At 40.8% G+C, this 22,240-nt stretch overlaps 2 protein-coding genes across 2 annotated transcripts; one reads left to right on the forward strand and one right to left on the reverse strand.

Moving 5' to 3' along the window:
- The first annotated feature begins 1,819 nt into the window (after positions 1-1,819).
- On the forward strand, positions 1,820-5,759 carry LOC124258099. Its single transcript, XM_046692167.1, has 4 exons — positions 1,820-1,830; positions 3,592-4,371; positions 4,566-5,148; positions 5,676-5,759. The coding sequence occupies exons 1-4, from the start codon at positions 1,820-1,822 to the stop codon at positions 5,757-5,759; spliced, it is 1,458 nt and encodes a 485-aa protein (XP_046548123.1).
- A 9,043-nt stretch (positions 5,760-14,802) lies between these two features.
- Positions 14,803-21,826, reverse strand: LOC124258100 (sulfotransferase 1B1-like). The gene is made up of 5 exons (XM_046692168.1): positions 21,666-21,826; positions 18,999-19,328; positions 18,421-18,554; positions 16,233-16,395; positions 14,803-15,382 (listed from the first exon to the last, which is right to left on the reverse strand). The coding sequence occupies exons 1-5, from the start codon at positions 21,823-21,825 to the stop codon at positions 15,261-15,263; spliced, it is 909 nt and encodes a 302-aa protein (XP_046548124.1). The 5' UTR covers position 21,826; the 3' UTR covers positions 14,803-15,260.
- Between the last annotated feature and the right edge of the window lie 414 nt (positions 21,827-22,240).

Below are 22,240 nucleotides of genomic sequence, written 5' to 3' on the forward strand. Positions count from 1 at the left end.
GGATCTTTGTGAGGGCAAAGGTAAACAGGTTTGTATTGGTACTTACTATCAATATCTATATATATACTATCACCATCTTTCCTTATACATCGTTTCGCTGATGATACACCTTGGGTCTGTAGTTCTGTCACTATTTCCTCTTCGGATATGTCTTAGCACGATCTCGGACAATGCCTCAACATGAATTTAGAGTTCTGTGCACTGACACAACTATCTCAGTGTTTGCAGAATTGTAGTGCCTTTAATAAACCCTGAGACTGCTTTCCCCTTGCACATCCAACAAGCAGGGAACGGGAGCGGAGACGAGTGCCATTTCTAACTGTACCACAAATTCTTTCAATAGATTTAGAAACTACGAAGGGGCTGATTTTAAGGTGTTCACTATTACCTTCAACGACTAGAAATACATTGTGGAGTGATGGGTCACGATGACACTCAATATACCCACAGGGAAACGTAAATACATTGTGGATTACTGGGTCACGATGACACACAATATACCCATAGGGGAACGGAAATACATTGTGGATTACTGGGTCACGACGACACACAATATACCCATAGGGGAACGGAAATACATTGTGGAGGACTGGGTCACGACGACACACAATATACCCACAGGGGAACTGAAATACACTGTGGAGGACTGGGTCACGACGACACACAATATACCCATAGGGAAACGGAAATACATTGTGGCGGACTCGATCACGACGACACACTGTATACCCACAGGGGGAACGGAATACATTCTGGATTACTTGGCCACAATGACAAACAATACACCCACAGGGGAAATGAAATACATTGTGGAGGACTGGGTCACGAGGAGACAAAAAATAATGCCACAGGGGAATAGAAATACATTGTGGATTACTGGGTCACGATGACACACAACGAACCCACAGGGGGAACTGAAATATATTGTGGAGAACTGGGTCAGAATTACACACAATAAACCACCAGGGATAGTAGATACATTGTGAGGTATTGTGTCATGATGAGACACATTCAACCAATCCACAGAGTAAGTGAAATATGTTAATGAATATACGTGCCTTGACACAATTTATGAGGGGTCACAGTATCACATCACTGTGCTATGGGTTAAGCGTCGTAGCTAAACACACACTTGCTAGTTCATTCTGTCAGACAAGCTTTTGTTGTAAATTAATATCTATCATAGTGCATAATTCACTATAAGAAAGAGCTCTGCAAAAGTTACAATTACATTTAGATTATCAAATGCAGTTAAATTAGTCCAGTGTCGGGGTGTGTCATTTTAAGTAAGTTAAGAAATATTCAGTTTACGCTTAAATAGTTAACTAACCAGTTTTGACTCGTATCCACAATTTCAAATTGCAGAGGTACCGTATCTGGGTAAAATTCAAAACACACAGATCACTCTCACATCAGCGGAACAAAAATAGTATCGATCTACATTCACCAGAAAAAGTAATTATTCATGAAGTTAACTTATTTGTCCAGCTTTCTTACCTCGATGAAAGTGATGCGTGTGAAGTGAGAATCGGTTTCCTTGTCGATGCAGTCTTTTGACCTACTAATCTTCCACTGCATGTAGTTTATGTTTGATAAACACTTCGCTCCGCATTTACCAGTTGCAATTACACGAGTCAAGGTCAAATAATGTCCAATCACATTACCCGGGGATTTGACACTCCATATGAAACATGCAGACTTGATTTAACTCGGGGAGACAGGGCAATTTATTGTCTTTTCTTGTAACCAAGGTTCCTGTACAAGAAATGGGAGTAGCTCGGAAGAAAGATTAAATGTTTAGATATGTTGTGTGAGGGGTATGAGAGATGGGTATGTTGGGATAGATGTGTGTTTGTATATATATGGTACTATAGGTTGGTTTGTCTTTGAGTCCTCCTGACAACTCAATTGGATTTCACCCGTGAAGATCCGGGTTAGAATTGATCTTCAGCAACCCATGCTGGTATACAGGACGTTAACGTACTGAGAAATCAAAGCATAATTCAGTGTGTTCACAGTATGTGTTCACCTTCACCCATGCTCCTTTATCTGAATATTTACAATGGACTCAATTTCTTATGATGATGGGTATTGGGTTTCTGATTGTTGTTCTGAGAAAATGACAACACTTTCCGTGCCTTTGGATGCAGTTGTTTTTGTGTGTCGTTCCCCCTTTCTATCCCGTCTCGAAAAATAAACCATTTCTAATCGCCTTCTGATGAATTTTTTATGAACTTTTGGAGACGTAAACGAATTGTACCTTTCCTCTTTTCAACTTTAACTTTAGTAAATATGCACTACAACGTCTGCCGAAGTATTCTGAATGAAATGGGATGAGGTGATTTCAACAGACAACGGAGGATGTTTAGTTATCATGAATATTTTATGGTTTTCATTCTTTTAACGTACTGCAAACTCAAAGCATAATTCAGTGTGTGTGTGTGTGTGTTCTGACCAGTATCTCTGTACTATTTCCGCATATGAAACATTTGTGTGAGTGATAGCAATTGGTAAGTACTACAGGTATAATCAGGTATAGTATCACGTACAGTATCAGGTATAGTATCAGGTACAGTATCAGGTATAATCAGGTATAGTATCAGGTATAATCAGGTATAGTATCAGGTACAGTATCAGGTATAATCAGGTATAGTATCGGGTATAGTATTAGGTATAATCAGGTATAGTATCAGGTATAATATCAGGTATAATCAGGTATGGTATCAGGTACAGTATCAGGTATAGCATCAGGTATAATCAGGTATAGTATCAGGTACAGTATCAGGTATAATCAGGTATAGGTATAGTTATATTTCTGAAAATGTAACTTTCTATTGACAATTTCAAATTTTCCAACCAAGTGAGTGAATTCATACCCAAGCCATTCGTCTCAGGATAGCATTCATACAGTGACTGTCTATTGTTCTCTCCTGGCTGCCCTGTCCTGAGTGTTACATCATCACCAGCTCTCACCCTGACTCTGTGAGTGACACAAGCTCGACATGGAGTCTATCATCAGAGTTGTGCTCTTGTTTCTATTCTGTGCATTGTCGTCATACAGTTAATCGTTTCTTTTGTCTCAGAACAGAGAGAAAACTAAAATTCCTCTCAACACTCTCAGCACTCTGAGATACTTAGGTATCTGTCGAATAAAACGAACCCGCCGTGGTTGCCGTGGCAACAAAAAATCTAAATCTCTACAACTGAATCTCTCCCCACTTATAAAGACTACAACATCAAGATCGGATTATTGAATGCCAGATCACTTGTCACACAGGAACATCAAAATGACCAAACCCATAGTATTCATGATCTTATTTCGGATAATAAACTAAATGTGCTGGCTGTTACTGAAACGTGGTTAAAAGTTGATGACAGTGATAATCTACCAATACATAGACTTGTTCCCCCGGGCTTCAAATTCATGCATGTGCCATGAACTTCCAGAAAAGGGGGTGGAGTTGGAGTTGTTTATGATGATTAACTTAAAATGCAGATATTGACTCTTGGGAACTATTTTGTTTCTTTTGAAATTTTACCAGTTCAGTTCTTATAGGACAATCAATGTTTAAATCTCATTGTTTTGTACAGACCACCAAATTCTGGCAAAATATTTTTGGATGAGTTTAATACTCTTTTTGAAAGTTTGACGACCATCACTGGCAAACTTATTGTATGCGGTGACTTCAACTATCATATTGATCGTGATAGTGATGTGGATGGGAAGAGACTTCTCAACCTCCTGGACACGTATGGGCTAGTGCAAGTTGTCAAGGAACCCACCCATAGACGCAGACATATTCTCGACCTCGTTATTGTTCGAGGGAATGAACTTGGCATTAAGAATATCAAGTTTGATCATTCTGTGAAATCGGACCATCTGTGTGTTCACTTCACTGCCAGTATACAAGTTCAGAAAAGGTACCGAAAAGTTGTCAGCTATCGAAAATGGAGGAATGTTGATAGTCAAGAATTTTCTAGTTATATCTTAAGATCTTGTGCTAACTTTGGAATCATGTCCATATCTGAAAGTGTTGATCTATATAACTCCGAGTTGACGAAGCTAGCCGACAAACACGCTCCTGTCAAGTCCTGTACAGTGACAATTCATCCAGAATCTGCCTGGTTAAACGAGGACATTCGTGTAGCTAAAAGACAGAGGCGCAAACTTGAGCGCCAGTACAGGAAGACCAAGCTTGAGGTGCACAGACAGATACACAATCAGCAGTGCAACAAACTGGCTTTCCTTATTGAAGCTGCTAAGTGCAAGTTTTATAAAGAGGCCTTCAGTCAGGCGACTGGTCAAAAAGAGGTTTTTAAAGTTGCCAACCGACTATTCTTTAAACAGAAGTCTCTTGTCTTCCTTCTCACGTATCCCTGGAGGAGCTGGCGAACCGGTTTTCATCCTTCTTTAGCGAGAGAATAAGAACTATTCGTCACTCACTTCGTAATAGTGACGACTCCCGAGCTGATCAGCCAAGCAATGATTCTTCCGAAATTAGCTTTCCAGCTTTTGAAAACTTCAAATCAGTGACAGAAGTTGAAATTCATAAACTTGTCTCAAGATGCCCTTCAAAAACGTGCATGCTTGATCCTTTGCCCACTTGGCTTCTCAAGGAGAATGTTGATTCTCTTCTCCCCATACTGATTAACATGGTCAATGAATCGCTTGCGGAGGGCGTTATGCCCCAACAATTAAAGACTGGAGTGGTTACCCCACTCATCAAAAAGAAGAAACTTGACCATGAACTGTTGAAAAACTACAGACCCGTGTCCAATTTGACTTTCATTTCCAAATTGATTGAACGCATAGCTGCAACACAGTTCAAGGATCATATGAACAGCAATGGGTTGCATGAAGTCTATCAATCAGCTTACCGCTGCTTCCACAGCACGGAAACGGCACTTGTCAAAGTGCAGAATGACATATTCATGGGTACTGACAAGGACGGTGCTTCCATTCTCGTCTTGTTGGACCTTTCAGCCGCTTTTGACACGATTGACCACAATGTTCTTCTAGCCACTCTTGAAGGAAGATTCAATGTCAAAGGCGTCGTGTTAAAGTGGTTCAAGTCCTACATCTCAGACAGGAAACAATCATTGGTTATTCAAGGTCAAATGTCGCTGTCTAGTGACTTAGTGTTTGGGGTACCACAAGGCTCAGTTCTGGGCCCTTTGCTTTTTACTGCCTACACAACCCCTCTTGGTGATATTGTCAGGTCCTTTAACCTCAGTATGCATCTTTATGCGGATGACACACAGGTTTACGTGTCCTTCAAACCACTCGATTCTGCCTCAACATCTTTCACATTCACAGCAGTCCAGGAATGTGTTGATTGTATCAAAATTTGGATGTCAAGGCACTGGTTGAAATTAAATGACGACAAAACCGAGCTCATCGTTTTCAGACCTCAGCGGCTCGGGGCAAAACTTGATCTTCCCACTTTCTCTATTGGGCACTGTGAAATCACACCAAGTTCTCAAGTCCGGAATCTTGGTGTAGTATTTGACTCATCTCTCTGCATGGAACCACATGTCAACAGTGTTTGTCGCAGCGCTTATTTCCATATTCGGAATATCGGCCTGATACGCAGGTACCTTGACGAGAAAACAACGAGTGAGCTGGTGCAGGCGTATGTAACATCACGCATTGATTACTGCAATTCGTTGCTCAGTGGTATTCCAAATCATGTGCTACACAAACTACAGAGAGTCCAGAATTCAGCCGCAAGATTGATCAGCAGAACAAAGAAAATTGACCACATTACCCCTGTCATGAAAAACCTCCATTGGCTGCCGATCAAATTCAGAATCCAATACAAAGTATTGCTTCTTGTTTATAAATGCATCCATGGACTGGTTCCAGGGTATCTTTCACAACTTGTAAAACGCTATGTGCCAACCCGATCTCTTCGCTCCAGTGACCAATCTCTTCTGCAAATTCAATGTACAAGAACAAAGTCTTTTGGTGACCGAGCATTCTTTTCAAATGGTGCAAAACTCTGGAAAAATCTACCACAAGAACTTCGATCACTGACTGAACTTGCATCTTTCAAAAGCCAGTTAAAGACTCATCTTTTTACCAAAGCTTACCTTTAGCTCCAGCGTGGACGCCTTTGGGAGATTACATCGGATTCTGGCGCTATAGAAGTATTTGTATGTATAGTATCGGGTATAGCATCAGGTACAGTATCAGCTATAATCAGGTACAGTATCAGGTATAGTATCAGGTATAATCAGGTAAAGAATCAGGTATAGTATCAGGTAAAGTATCAGGTATAATCAGATAAAGTATCAGGTATAGTATCAGGTAAAGTATCAGGTTTAATCAGGTATAGTATCAGGTACAGTATCAGGTATAGTATCAGGTATAATCAGGTATAGTATCAGGTACAGTATCAGGTATAATCAGGTACAGTATCAGGTATAATCAGGTACAGTATCAGGTATAGTATCAGGTATAATCAGGTACAGTGTCAGGTATAATCAGGTATAGTATCAGGTACAATCAGGTACAGTGTCAGGTATAGTATCAGGTACTGTATCGGGTATAGTATAAGGTATAATCAGGTACAGTATCAGGTATAGTATCCGGTATAGTATCAGGTATAGTATCAGGTACAGTATCAGGTATAATCCGGTATAGTATCGGGTATAGTATAAGGTATAATCAGGTACATTATCAGGTATTGTATCAGGTACAGTATCAGGTATAGTATCAGGTATAGTATCAGGTACAGATATGAGTTCATCGGAGGGGCAGTATGAGTACACCTTCACATATGTTCCTATATCTGAATATTTACTATGGACTCAAATGTCTCATGATAATGGAGTCTCTAATTGTTTTTTTACATTATTTTAAAATTGGGAGAAAATGACTACACTTTTCGTACCTTGGGATGTAGTTGTTTGTGTGTTTCTTTCTCCCTTTCCATCCCGTCTCGAAATATAAACCATTTCTATTCGTCTTCCTGAACATTATGAAGTTTTGTGTGAACGTTTGGAGAAGTAAGCGAATTGTATCTTTCCTCTTTTCAACTTTAACTTTACCAAATATGCAAAGCCTGCCGAAATATGAATATAATGGGATGAATTGATTTCAACAGACAACAGATGGGTGTTTAGTTATCATGAATATGTATATATTTTATTTTTTTAACGGACTAGGCAACCTTTTCTGACATTTTCGGATTTGTGCACGTAGATACTAATAAAGTCGACAGCCTTTGTAAGGAATCGTTGTCATCACGAGACCAGTTCAGTGGGCTCTGCAAACAAGACGATATGTTGCAGGGCTTAAGACGTGTAAGCCCATGCAAACTACGATGACCCAAGAGTCGGGACAGCGCATGTCCGTGAATGAGTGTCTGGTCACAAAGTGAAAAACGAGAGTTGTTTCAGCTTGAAATAGATAAGAAGTATATTATATTTATATTTTACTCAGTGTTTCCCGTGTACTTCAAACTTTACTGTTTAACCGACGTTTATTTAATAGATTGTGCATTTACACGTGTAGAACTTGTGGCATGAATATGAGTACATTTTTTTGAATATTGGTGTGAGACAAAGCGGAAATATCAGCGTACTTAAAATCATGTATGGGTTTTTCATTTTTGTTTGGTAACGCTTAACGATAAATACACAAGGAAATGTTTAAAATTGTAAACTATTTTAGATATTTAAGAATATGGACACCGATATTCATCAGTCCTGGTATGGTGCATGCAGGTAGCAAAGGTATTGTAAGTCCTCATGGTCTCCAGCATGGTGTTTTTACTTGAGTTGCTGATGCTTGTATCAATGTTAACTCACTCACTAACTATTCTTCAGTTTAGGTGTATTTGTACCATACATTGTATTTAACATTAACATGTGATATCTGTGTGTTACCATTTGCTGTGTCTAGCATCAAAAAAACTTGGTGTAGAAGCGGGTTGCCATTTGAGAGAAAGTTCGCCAGACATCCGATCTATGTGTCTGTAGAACCTTATGATGACATTCTGAACCATGTCACAAGTAGGTTTTCAGCTCCATCTTGATATATAAATGAACCAAACATATCCTGGTGTGCAACCTGACCTAATCAGGCCATAGTTTTCATCTTACTACGTAATTCGACTATTTTCAGGTCGCTATGACCCAGTGCAATAAGGTAATTTTTGTGTGTGTGCAACCTGACCTAATCAGGCCATAGTTTTTATCTTACTACGTGATTCGACTATTTTCAGGTCGCTATGACACAATGAAATAAGGTTATTTTCTTTAAAACAACTTACATTCTGGATTTGGATTACAGAAAAAGAAACATGTTGAGCTTATTGTTAAACAAACAACTATCAAACCGAACAAACCTATACGTGAATACTGCCACCTAATACCAACAAAGTTAGGTGTGGGCTCTTCACTGTGGACAGCTTGACAGGCCACAATACTATAGGTGAAATATAGCTGAGAGGAACGTTCAACAACAAACAACATCGAACAGTATGAGTGAGTAAGTTGAGCTTTACGCCACACTCAGCAATATTCCAGGTATATGGCGGCGGTCTCTAAATAATCGAGTCTGGACCAGACAATCCAGTGATCATCATCATGACCATCGATCGGCGCAATTGGAAACCGATGACATATGTCAACCAGGTCAGCGAGCCTGACCACCCGATCCCGTTAGTCGCCTCTTACGACAAGCATAGGCTACTGAAGGCCAATATTCTAACCCGGACCTTTACGGGTCTCCAACAGTATGTGATTCTACCTTTGACGTTCAAGTGTCTTACATACAGTCTGGCAGAAAACAACACTTGCCGCGACGGTGTTTAGTCACTTTACTCAAAAACTACATGCACAATCGTTAGCCGCCTAATACCCTTGACAGTTACGATGTTAAAGACATACTGATAGCTTATATAGACAACTTTTTATTATTAAATTATAATTCATGAAATTCAAAATTCACATTGCCAGACTATTAGTAGTCTGAATGCCGAGAAAATACACATCCAACCTGCTCAGTTGGAGGTGATACGCAGAACATCCAATTAATACTTTTTACTGTTACACCTGGAAACAGGCTATGAACGCTCTCTTCAAATATCACTATATACTCAGGGTCCATCACTGTCCATCTGATCGGCCCACTTTACTGTCCCTCCGTCCCTCCATACCTTGGCCCTGACGATTACACAATGCCATTTAGAAAGTGGTCAAATGTAATATATACTATATTTGGGATTACACTGTCTTAGTAAAGTACAAATTGTGGTGCTTTGGAGTTGAGTCCCATCCGGGATTCGAACCTACACCCTCAGTCAGGCACCTTATCGAGGGTGAGGGTGTAGTAGTACTGGTAATCCTGCATGACACGAGAGGCGAATTTAAAGGGTAGTTGTGAAAGGGTTGTAGTTGTCGCACGTCTTTAATACATTGTAACATAAAACATTATATGTCCAAAGAAAGCAAACAACTACATATAATAATTTAATACTTAACAGCTTGGCTTGATAAGCCTATCGAGACACGACAGAAAACGGCCTATTGTTTAAGCTGTGGGTCTGCTCGTCACACGGAAGACCCGGGCCCGATTCTTCACATAGGTACAATGTGTGAAGCCCATTTCTGGTGTCCACCGCCGTGATATTGCTAGAATATTGCTGAAAGCGGCGTAAAACTAAACCCACTCACTTTTGTGTGCAGAGGTAGTGTACCCCCTACCCCGTTATTATGGTGAGCGAGTGAGTTTAGTGTTACGCAACACTTAGCAATATTCCAGCTCAATGGCGGTGGACTGTAAATAGTTGAGTCTGGACGAGACAAGCCAGTGATCAACAGCATGAACATCGATCTACGCAGTTGGGATACGATGAAATGTGTCAACCAAGTCAGCGAGCCTGACCACCCTATCCAGTTATTCCACTCTTACGACAAGCATGGGTTGCTGAAGACCTATTCTAATCGTGGTCTTCACGGGTCCCTCCATAGTGTACAGACGAACACTCTTGTGCAAATGGTGATAACATGAGGAGATAAGTTCTCAGCATTTCAGGATCGACAGTGTTTGCAAATATCTGAATATCTGGTAAATGATATGTCAAACGATGAAAGAAAGAGGAGGGATACGGTAGTGACGATACCTGATTTGGGATATGCCAGTAAGAAGATATCGTCGTCCTTGACCTTCAGCTGCGACATGCCCTTGACTGTTGCTGCGTCAACGATTGGATACCGAGAGCCATTGAACTCCAGGAATCTAATAGAGTTACCTCCCATGTCGTGGTCTACGACAATAGACATGCTTGAATGGCCGACGTAACACTGTGGGGACCACAGATAAAACGATAATGAGGAATATATGTCGTTACTTGTTTCATGGTTGTGTTCATGTCACAGTGTAGAAATTCTTACCTACCAGTATGTTTGACAAACGTTTTGAACACATCTGTGAGCAATTTAAGTGCTTTGTGAAGTCCTGGGTCATGTGGAGTCCCTACTCACGATGACACACAACGATCCCATCTCTGAGGGAGTTTGAGGGCTTGTCACGATGACACTCAGCATCCATGGGGGGAACCTAAATGCATTGTAGACACATAACGAACCCACAGGAAAACTGATACGCATTTTGGAGTACTGAGTCACGATAACATACGAGCCAACAGGGGAACTGAAATGCATTGTGGAGTACTGGGTCGAGATGACATACAACAAACCAACAATGGAACTGAAATACATTGTAGAGTACTGGGTCACGATGACATACAATGAGCCAACAGGGGAACTGAAATGCATTGTGGAGTACTGGCCATGGGTAACAATGGCACACAACGAGCCAACAGGGGAACTGAAACGCGCTGTAGAGTACTGGGTCACGATGACATGCAGCGAGTCAACAGGGTGACACCAATTCAACTAACCAAAGTTGAGTTCGATTGTATACAGTATATTTTTAACCATAAGTGAATATTCTAGACGAAAATAACCCAAGCAACCTTTACTGATCAGTTTGATCTGGCAGGGTACATTGCTCTGTACATAGCGTATATTGACACACGCACACTTTCTATGTTAAGCTCCCATTAAATAGTTGCTTTGGTTATATGTGATTGTGTATCACTGTAGCTCAAGTCACTGGCAAGCTCATCGATGCAGACAGAATCATGTTAATAAAATCATGGAATACGATCAACTGTTCATGGAGTTAAGTACTTTATAGTGAGCGTCCTTACCTCGCACATAGTGAGGCGTCAGTGTACAGACTGGGGTCTATACAGTTTCGTCAAGGCAACCTTCCACTGTCTGACTGTAATTTGATTTTTAACGCTGCACTTGACATATTCCCGCTGCTATCATTAGCGTAAAGGCCAAACAGTATCTAACCTCATATCCCGGTGACATGCAATCCGTGTGAGACATGCACATTTGCCACACGGCGTAGGGACAGGGTAATTCATTTTATGAAATCATTCCAAAATAGTTTTTCCAACTTTTACTAGTTGGCATGTATAATGTCACACATTGCGGCAGGAAGAGAGAAAGAGAGTGATAGAGCTATTGACTTGTAACAGGATGGTTTGTCGGCAAGAGTGTATGTGTAATTTTTCGGTGATTTGACTTGTGATAATTTAAAGGTTGAAGTGAAACTTGTGACAGAGGTTGTTTTGGGGGAAGGATGCGTATGCTATTGGGTGCTTTGACTGGTAACGGGTTGGTTTGTGGATAAAGATTTGCATGTCAGTGAGCTCTCTCACATGCGTCGACAAATCTGTGCGTTATTGAGGCTTTGAAAATATGTTTTGGCACATGCATATATGATTAAACTTTGAAGATTTCATTAGTCACATTAAGAATTGAAAATATGACAATATATTTCCTATCGTATATTACATTTCAATATCGTCATACATGACGTGTGCATTACAAGCTACATTATTCCGCCGTTTTTGCAACATTCATAACTCAATAACCGGGAGGGGCTGTGGGGTAGCCTAGTGGTTAAAGCGTTGGCTCGTCACGCCGAAGACTCGGGTTCGATTCCCCACATGGGCACAATATGTTAAGCCCATTTCTGGTGTCCCCCGCCGTGATATTGCTGGAATAGTGCTAAAAGCGGCGTAAAACTAAACTCAGTCAGGCAGTCAGCAATAACCGGGAACCAGAAACTGTTTAAAAAAGAGTTCACGAAGGTGCCCCAGATTCTGAAACAGTTACCACTAAATTCTCAAGGCTCAGGCTCAATGACGAGAGACAGATTATTGAAAACCAATTACAAAATTTCAATTGTAACAGTAAATGTTTCCAGAAGTACCAGCTATATCATTACCATGAGGATTACCAAAGATCCTAGCAAACAAGTTGGAATAAGAATGTTTTAACATCTTTGATTTGGGTAGTAGGGTTGTATGTTTCTTATCTTGTAGGCGATGTACACGATGCATTGTCTTCGTAACACATGACACCTCTCCATCCTTCCATACCACTGTCCGCAAAAACACGAGTTTTGTTATTTAATTATGGAGAAGTACATGGCGACAATGTAACTGCAAATTCTTTGTCCAGAGTTCCATATGTTTGCATTTACAAGTCCATTATATATCTGATGAAACGCTAGGACATTCTGAGCTATTTTAACCAATTCAAGGCTGTTGGACAGAATCAAGTTGAGCTTGATTTCGTTTATGCCGTTTATGTATTGCTGGACGGTACGGCGATGGTAGAAAACCAGGTGAAATCATTCACCAAGTCTGCCCAGAGTCGTTCATTTGAGGAGAAGATATGTTAGAAACAGAAATGCAGTGTGTGGAACAGAATAGCAGTATAACTGACTCCTTCGCCCGGATGAAGTCGGCGTGTTCTTCCTTGGCACAAACAGCATATCTTAGACGTTGTTTCCATTACCACTTTAAACGTGCTTGTTGCTCTGAGCCTCAGCATGTCCAGGGCGTCATGGAAAATGGTGCCTATATGGAATAGGTCCATCTACAGCAGAAGACAAATTCCTGCCAACAAACCTGATTTTTTTAAATTAAATAAATTCATCCGTGTTATTGAATGCATATGCGGACCTCGCTTTTGTAATGTCTTGCTTTGGTCCCAAGTACACTGTCGTCAGACTACCCATTGTTCTTGGTGCCCTTGGTTTGGTACCTCCTGATCTGTTGGCCCAGGGTGAATAAACCATTGGCTTCCGATTCCCACATTGGCACAAAGTGAGAAGCATGTTTCTGGTGTCCTGAGCTCGAATATTGCTAAAAGCGGCAAAACCATATTCACTCACAACATGATATCACCAGGAATACTCAGTGAGAATGTTTCGTGAATCTTTCACAAAAACACTCACAGTTTTAAACTGTAGGAAGTGAAATTGTAGATGTAATACTTTGCTGTGTTGTTCAAGAATATGTACTGAAAAGAACTTATGACGAATCATTTACATGCTTCTAAATAACATAGTTTTGTTGGTTATATACTCCCAAGGAAACGGAAATAGAGTGTACAATGATCCTTTGACCGGATACAATGCCAGTGCTTTGCGCCTTCATTGACTTTATGGAGAACATGGCATTGTACACTCATTATTTCGGGTTTATAATGCACTGATTAAAACAGATGGGACATAAAGGGTTCGGGATCTCCTGGCACTGGCATCATGAGCTCAGGACCTTTGCCCCATCACTAGCAACCAAGACAGTTCATGGGACTTCTCCCAGGAAGCGCTGTCTAGTCAAACACACAAAGAATAATCTGGACAGCAGTTGTCCACTACATTACCCAGAGTGTCAGAAGGGTTCTGTTCCTGGCAGCCTACCAAGATCATACCATTCACCAGAGGTATCATACCTCTGTGTCCTACCGAAGCTATGGTGCCAAACACAATGGGGAATAAGATGTCTTGGTGCAAAACGTTTGTCCCAGAAGGAAACAAATAAATAATATAAATGATTTCATTACAAAACACGATACGGTCAGACCAACCACCCTGTTCAAATCAGCAACTCAAACTATGCCATGTGTTGGAGGACACTTTGGTTTTAGAGACGACGCTGACAACTCACATGTAGTTAATATCTTATTTTGAAAAGAAAAAAACACACTCCGACATCCAACCGTTTTAATTTCCAATTGTTGAGTTAAAGTTGTTAAGTGAATGAAGCTCACATAAAATATATTCTAATGTCACGTCAGCATCAGCATTTTTTTGTTCACAGTTGATTTGACCGGAAACTCTTAGCCCCAGGTTACATATATAGTTGTGAGCAATAGTTGAAAAGTATCTTTTCCTAAACGTTCAATGTTTACATTCAAAAGAATACGTAGTATTTATCAGTTTCTCCAAATTTAAAGATTACCCTCTGTCAGCTGGACCGCCTCCGTGGTGCAGTGGTTAGAGCGTTTGCCCGGAGAGCGGAAGGTCGTAGGTTCGATCCCCGACCGCGTCATACCAAAGGACGTTAAAATATGGTTCTTCTTGGTCCCTGTCTGGCGCCGGGCATTAATGGGCACAAGAAGGACTGTCGGCTCAGAGTCAGTATAATGTGTCTGAGTGGGGCATTAATGCTTTACTGCGGCATGGTATCTCAGTGAGCTAGCACTATAAAACCAGCTTCAGTCTGGGCTAGTACAAGCAGCCACACATCCACATACACACGCATGCACGTCGTCATATGAAATATTCTCAAGCACGACATTAAACCCAATTTCACCTCAGCTGTGATACAGCCCAACAACAGGGCCTCTTTAAAAGAGATTTTTTTTACCTTGTGTAGAGGTGAGGTGAGGTGAAACTGGGTTTAACGTCGTGCTTCAGAATATTTCGCTCATATGACGACGTGCATGCGTGTGTATGTGTATGTGCGGATGCTTGTACTAGCCCAGACTGAAGCCACTAAATATCTTCTTGTCTCCAATTTCATGTCCAATACTACCAAAAGAAAATGCAGTAGTCAAATTTCAAATACCCATTTGTATTTGTCATTATCAGGTTAGCGTGTCAAGCATGAAGTAATAATGAGGTTGATATTCTCAACAATCGCTTTGAACAATATTGCTATGCTGACTAAATGCATGCGTGCTGTATGTGGCTTGAGATATGATTTCTCATTCTCCGTGTGTTCTGCAAACAATATTATGGATAAAATATGTAAACTAGAACAGCAGCTACTACAGCGTTGGCTGTGTCCATGGGTGTAGTGATTACTGTGTATGTGATTCCGTCATTATATATACCATTTAGCATACGTGGTGTGTCATATCCTACAATGTGCCTATGCCAGTGTGAACCTCATTTTGTCCTTGAACTTGCTGTCCTTCATCTTCTCCTGGTACAGCTTGTCAAACATCTCGTTCTGTTCCGGTGTGAGCCAGTTCTGCCAGTCTCCCACTTGGCCTGGAACGAGGAACAAAGTGAGTGAGTGAGTGAGTGAGTGTTACGCCGGATTTAGCAATATTCCGGTGGGGACACCCGGAATGGGCTTCACACATTGTACCTATGTGGGGAATCGAACCCGGGCCTTCGGCGTGTGTGTGCATGTGTGTCACTTTTTTCCATTTTCTCTATGCAATTTCTTGGGAAGCTTCTTTTTCTGCTCTACATGTTGTACTACTTTTCTGTGTCTTGGACTACGTTTCTGTGTTGGACTGCTCTTTTGTGTTCGACCTTTTTCTGTGTGTTCGACTACTTTTTGTGCTCGACTACTTTTCTGTTTTCGACTAATTTCTGTGTTGGACTTCTTTTTGTGTTGGACTACTTTTCTGGGTTCTATACATTGGACTACTTTTTGTGTACGACTACTTTATGTGTACGACTGTGTTCTGTGTGTTGGGCTACTTTGTGTGTGCCAGAAAAAAGTACCAAAACAAGTAGCACTGACCAAGTATGTGCACTTGTAAGCAAAAAAAATATCAACAAATTTTGATGCCTTAGTGCAACTGTTGCTACAAAGTAGTGCGACTGCAACAAACAGTGAAAAGTCCACTATTCAATATTTAAAAAGTCTTCAACCTTCATACGAGCGGGGACATCCAAGGATGTCCCGCTCATAGACCTTGATTTTTAGTGGGGACTGGGAGCCAAACTGAGCCGAAAGGGCTGGAAGAAGGGGAGTGATCCAGTTCCGCTATTATATATACTATTAAGTCTCTTAAAATGGAAGTGTGTCAGTAGTGCGTCGTTATATAACAAGCGGAACGAACAATAGCAATTACGGAGCTATATACCCTTCATTCCTTCAGCTTACCTTTCCTATAAACAATAAGCTGGCCATTGAACTTGGGATCATATGGTTTCTTGTCGTCCTTCATATTCTTAAAAGAACATTTCTCTGCCACGGCGCTGTAGAGTGAGTCATCAGCATGTACTCCCAGAAACACTGCCAACTTCCGGATTTCCTCCAAGGGGTTCTGAGGACAAGACCATCGTTATTCAACAAAATGTTTATGGTGATTCTGGTTTAAAAAGGGGATATTGTTGGTCCAGGCTTTCAACCCATCTCAGTTCAGTTTACAGAGTTACAACTCTTCGGCATGCCAGAAACCGGAGATTTTGGGTTCGAAGTTAGGTTCGACCAGACTATGTTTTTTTCACGTTTGTCAACATGCCCATGCAAGTGGAATGACACGAGAAGATTCGGGTTAGAATTGGTCTTCAGCAGTATGTTTGTCGTAAGATGCGACCAACGGAATCGGGTGGTCAGGCTCGCTGACTTGGTTGACACGTCATCGGTTCCCAATTGCGCAGATCGATGCTCATGCTGTTGATTACCGGGTTGTCTGGTCCAGACTCGATTATGTACAAACCGCCGCCATATAGATGGAATATTGCTGACTGCGACGTTTAACACCAACCAATCAAGTAGAACACGTCTAAGAACAGTATTAACATGCACTGGTACCAAGTTAGTCTCGTGTTTACATAGATGGAATTCTGTTCAAAGAGACGTTAAATCCAACTGAATCACCAACTCCGGGTGAGGACAGCACCCTTCAATTTCTGTCCGATGATGTTTAGTCCAGACTCTATCATATATTGTATATAACATGAATATTGCTGAGAGCGTCTCGTTGATGTTGCCCATGTTGTAACCTGCTAGTTACTACATGGTTTCGCCCTACTGATTCTCACTGGATAATGCTCGCTCCGCCCCCTTTCGTGTGCCGAAACTATGACGTCATCGTAAACAGGTTTCACCAGAAGGAAGTTGAGATACATTGTAGAACATAAAAACAAGTACAATGTTGACAAATTTATTTAGGAACAAATGAACATCATTTTAAAACATTTGTATAAAACTACAAAAAGAGCAAAGAAATTAACATTTAGATTGTTTTCAATCCTGAATTGAAATTGAAGGAAACAGTTCCGATACAGTTCGTCTGATTGATTTTTTTAATCTGGAATTAAAAGTTAAAGATGCAGTTTTGATACACAATAGATGGTGTGGATGCCGCCGTCTCCGTGACTTGCGACGCCACGTTTACAGTGGCAGAGGGCTCCATTTTCATTTGTTTAGGTGCAAGAGGTTGATCCAGTTTGTTTTCGATGGCTGACAACATAGACTGTGACGGTCGCTTGTATTTTCTCACTGCCTCAGCGCTTCTGTGCCCGGTTATTCACCTTATATCCTGCTCTTCTACTCCCTCTTCGTACAAACGTGTAGCACACGTGCGCTTCCCGGAGTGGTTTGTGGAGTGAAACTTTAAATTCAACTCCATCGCCTGACCAACTTGGGAAAGTGTAATATCATCAATTTCCTCATTGCACTCATTCACGCTATCACTGCTGGGTAAGAAAGTTGTTTCCACGTCCTCCATGGTTGAGAATTAATTTTTGAAAACTTAAACGACCTAAGATGGCGCGTATGACGTGATATTCATGACGTCATATGGTGCACTCATTTTCCCGCCACTTTGTTTGAAACACACTGCCGGAATCTCATGGTACAAGTCTGTTACCCCACCCACGACTCGAGGTTCGTCTTGTTACAACACGATTTGTCCTGGCTTTTGATTACGCATTACTACGCCTGTCAATCAAAAGCCAGGACAAATCGTGTTGTAACTAGACGAACCTCTCGTTACCAATGGGGTAAATTTAACATATTGCACAGGTTGATATTCTATAGGGGCAGTGGTGTGTTATAAAGTTGGATTTGAGTGTTTAGGGGTGTACTACAACCACATGGGGGCTAATGGTTGCCGCTCATGTCACAAGTTACAAGTTACAAGAAGACGAGCATTGTATTAAGATTACTAATACCCTGGATATACAAGGAGCTGGCTTTTCTCCCTCATCACAAATTCCATCTCAAGTTAGACGGCCAGTATTGTGTGTGATGATCATTATTCCCTGAATAGCATGCCTCGTTACAAATTGAGCTTTTTGTTTCACACATTTATTTCGTTAACATAAGCTGTGAAATCTCTGACCTGCTTCATGTCTTCATAGTACATTATGTGTATAGGGTGTCGGTCTTGCTGGGCCTCGATGTCCTTCTCCCACTGCAGGACATAGTCGAACCAGGACCCGTAGTCCGCTACAAGAAGGTAATGGTGCTGGTTTATATGTTATACAGATTGGTGCCTAAATTATTCGTCACTTTGCATTCTGCGTCACGGTCTTTGAAAATTAAATCGTTATTATAATGCGGCGCATTCCACGCGACATAAACATCTACCATATTCAATTTGTAGTTTATGCACGTTACTGTCCCATAATCAGCCCAAAATTGCCGTCTGCTCTCTCATTTTCCGTTTTTGTGCTGTTTGATGAGATGGGTCACAATAACTCAGAACTCAGGTCATTGTTTGATTAAATCGGAAAGGACCAAAATTTTGTGAAATTGTCAGGTTGTTCAGGACGAATATTCACAAAAAGGTATGACCTGAAATACACCAGACACCAGTAACTAGCTGAAAAGAGTTTCTGTAATCTGAATATCAAATGGTCAAACCATAAGCTAGGATCCGCACCAAACAAAAGAACAAAGAAATGACAAATGACTTACTTTTCCCAGCCAGGTAAAAAGGGAGATAATCCTTAAACGACCCATTGTAGTTCCCATAGTGATTCTTGAAACCCTTATGATGGTTAAAGGAGGACACGACAACATCCTTAGGATTTCTCAGAACAAAGATAATTCGACACTTCTTCTCTCTCGCTTCTGCCGGAAGTTGGTTGTACCGAACATGCGTGTTGAGGACGCGAGGGGATCCTGGGAATGCGTCTATGACTTCCTGTGGCTGGAACTCCACCATGACTTTACTCTTCCAGTGAGGGATGGTCTCCGCTTTACCCTGGAGCAGCATGGATGTGGTTTCCCAAAGCCAGTGTGTACCTGGGCGTCATGATGCATCTACGTTAAGCACTGCATTTGTTACACTTGGTAGTCCCATGGAAACATGGCAAAAGCGTATTTATTAGGATCGTATTCTCTTAATCATGAAGTGTTTACCTTTTTATAATCAATAATTATAATTATAAGGCTAGATCACAAACTTAAAGTAGAAATCAAAATATTAGGTGGATGGTTATCTTTAATAAATCAATAACGTTATCAACTTCGTAGTTGAATTCATAAAATATGAAATTTAACAATAATTCACTATCTCAATAGGGCTTTAAAACTTTACTGTGTCATATAAAATTAGGACTTTACCCGATAAATATGTGTTACAATGAATCAAAATACCTGATGCAGCAAACAGTATGTAACAGGCTATAACATGTCAATTGCGTCTGTCAATCAAAACGTGAATGAAATGCACATGCTTTAAGTGGAGGGTCGTCTCATAACTCGTTTGAGCTACTGTCATCAAGATGGACAATCACTGGTTGGACAGCACTCTGAGCAACCCCATCAACCTCACAGTATTCATTTTCAATCTTCACGACATGGTTTTCGGCATTTGTCCATGTTTCACTGTCAATCCTTTCAAAAGCTTGCTGTACCAATCGTTTCACATCTGAAAGTTTGAACGTGCTGTTCTTTTTCGCCACGAAGTTCTTGCAATTCACCCATATTAGTTCAATAGGGTTGAGTTCACAGTGTCTCACTGGAGTTCTCAGAACAACATGTCCCTGAGATCCAGCTAGAGCATCGGTTTGGTACTGTGGTTTAGGTTTGTTTACTTTTATTTGTTCAAGAAGTTTTGGCTTTGTGTCTTTGGCATCAAAAGAAACATCATGATCTATCAATCAGGATTGCATCACACACTTTTTGCTGGCCATGGCTGGGGCAACTGTTGATTCCACCTTCACATTATGGTAAGAAGCGTTATCTAAAACAATAACGCTTGGGTTATGTAACTCTGGTAACAGTTGATGTTCCAGCCATTCCATGAAGACTTGAGAATTCATTTCCTTGTGATAGTCACCCTCACTGCTGTTAGCCTCGAAATCAACAACACATCCTGGAATCAGACCACAGTCTCTCCTACCCGCGTGTAAAATGATGAGTCTTTTCCCTTTACCTGAGGGTATCTGAGGTGCAGAGGACATGTCACATGACAGCCACATTATATCTGTCGAATGATTTTTGTTCACCCACGTTTCATCAGTATACACAATGTCAAACCCCAGTTCTCTGTGCTCCCGTATCTGTCTCAAGTAGGCACATCTCTGATTGACCATAGTCTTTTCTTCTCTGAACAAATGTCTATTTTCTGCTCGTTTGGTATATTGGAACCCCATGTCCTTCAAAACACGTGTTAAAGTGCTGCTTGAAACACAAATAGTATCCCTAATTTCATGTTGGATACGTTTGACAGTGGGAGGGATGCGGCTACGATAAAGCTTTTGAACTGCGCGCCCGATTATGCCCCTATCAAAACTGTCAACCACTTTCTTTATACCTCTCCGCACTTTTTAGACGGTCCCTCCACTCCCGTTCGTGGTCTGTTTATTGATGATGCCTGACTTAACTCACAGATAGTCCCACAGCTCGGGCTGTTCTTGGCTATACCCGATTCAAATTTATCATATTCTTCCATAATTTCTTTTCCCACGAAAAGAAAGAATATACCCTCTTTATTAGCTTCACAACTGATACGGGCATTGTTGTTTCTCGACCCATGTTGACAGCACGTGAGTGAGGACGTGACAAGCATGGATGTTATGGGTTTTTTCAATAAACGCATAAGAAACTTAGAACAATTTTCATTTCAGTAGGTTTCTCCTGTACAATACCCCATTTATGTCATTTAGGTACTCATCTATAGCACAAGTAGATAGTGGTTTTATTTTTATGCTGATATATACAGATGTCCTTCTTCTTCAGTCGATTATCTCCACGATATCTACCAAAAACATCATTCTATTTTATTGATCAATACTTTAATAATCATAACCATGTCATGCCTTCCACACCAACATCAATGTAAACAACAACAAGTGCATGTACACGTGATTTGCGATCAATAGAAACATCACTTGCGATTGCTCAAGTTGATAGACACCGAATAATCAAACTGAAATTGGATGTTTTCACTAAATAAGAGTGGTAAATAAGCAATACCCGTTTTGATTGTAGATTACATTTTGGATATAAAACACAAAACAATTCACCATGACCGTTGACTTAGTTGCTGTAACTGCCGATTTATCACCTATTTTTTTAATATCAGTTTTTTTCAGTATGGTTTTGGGTGTGGTAGGCATATACCAGTGAAGATACCTGATTTCGGATAAGCCAGTAGGAAGATATCGTCATCTTTGACCTTCAGTTGCGTCATGCCCTTAACTATTTCCGGGTCGACGATAGGGTACCGAAAGCCATCAGCCTCCAGGAAGCTGATAGAGTTACCTCCCATGTCGTGGTCCTCGACAACAGACATGCTTGACGGGCGATGAACTATACATAAAAAGGTAATGGGAAATATAAGTCGTCATCTGTTTCATATTTTTGTTCACGACAATGAATTCATACCTATGTGTCTTTTTCCAAAGGTAATGCATAGAAAATCGGCATATATAGCGTACCTCGCTCTCTGTCATTGTTTGCCCCATGAATGTATATTCTAACGTGACGGAGTACAAATATACTCCACAACATCGTGTTCAACATATTACAGAAGTTGACATCCGTAGATTTTCACGTTAGTGTGTGTCACTTCTATCGGACATTCAAAGACTCTTAAACATCAATATTTTTCATTACCTGACCCATTGTATAGAAAATAAACATATGCATGTATATTCAAGGGGAAAATGTTTTGCGACACACAAAACACAAACAGAACCTGTGTAAAA

Source organism: Haliotis rubra, unplaced genomic scaffold (assembly GCF_003918875.1).
Source record: "Haliotis rubra isolate DU_JTF1 unplaced genomic scaffold, ASM391887v1 Scf682, whole genome shotgun sequence".
Classification (NCBI taxonomy): domain Eukaryota; kingdom Metazoa; phylum Mollusca; class Gastropoda; order Lepetellida; family Haliotidae; genus Haliotis; species Haliotis rubra.

What these genes read in the sequence shown, in the direction of transcription:
- LOC124258099 (XM_046692167.1), top strand. An exon ending in TCTCTTGTCTTCCTTCTCAC is followed by an intron (nt 4,372 to 4,565) that starts GTATCCCTGGAG and finishes ACTTGTCTCAAG; the next exon opens with ATGCCCTTCAAAAACGTGCA. An exon ending in CTAGTGACTTAGTGTTTGGG is followed by an intron (nt 5,149 to 5,675) that starts GTACCACAAGGC and finishes TTCGTTGCTCAG; the next exon opens with TGGTATTCCAAATCATGTGC.
- LOC124258100 (XM_046692168.1), bottom strand. Translation starts at nt 21,825, where the DNA reads ATGTCTGTTGTCGAGGACCACGACATGGGAGGTAACTCTATCAGCTTC. An exon ending in ACTGGCTTATCCGAAATCAG is followed by an intron (nt 19,329 to 21,665) that starts GTATCTTCACTG and finishes CATGACGCCCAG; the next exon opens with GTACACACTGGCTTTGGGAA. An exon ending in ACTATGAAGACATGAAGCAG is followed by an intron (nt 16,396 to 18,420) that starts GTCAGAGATTTC and finishes TCTTGTCCTCAG; the next exon opens with AACCCCTTGGAGGAAATCCG.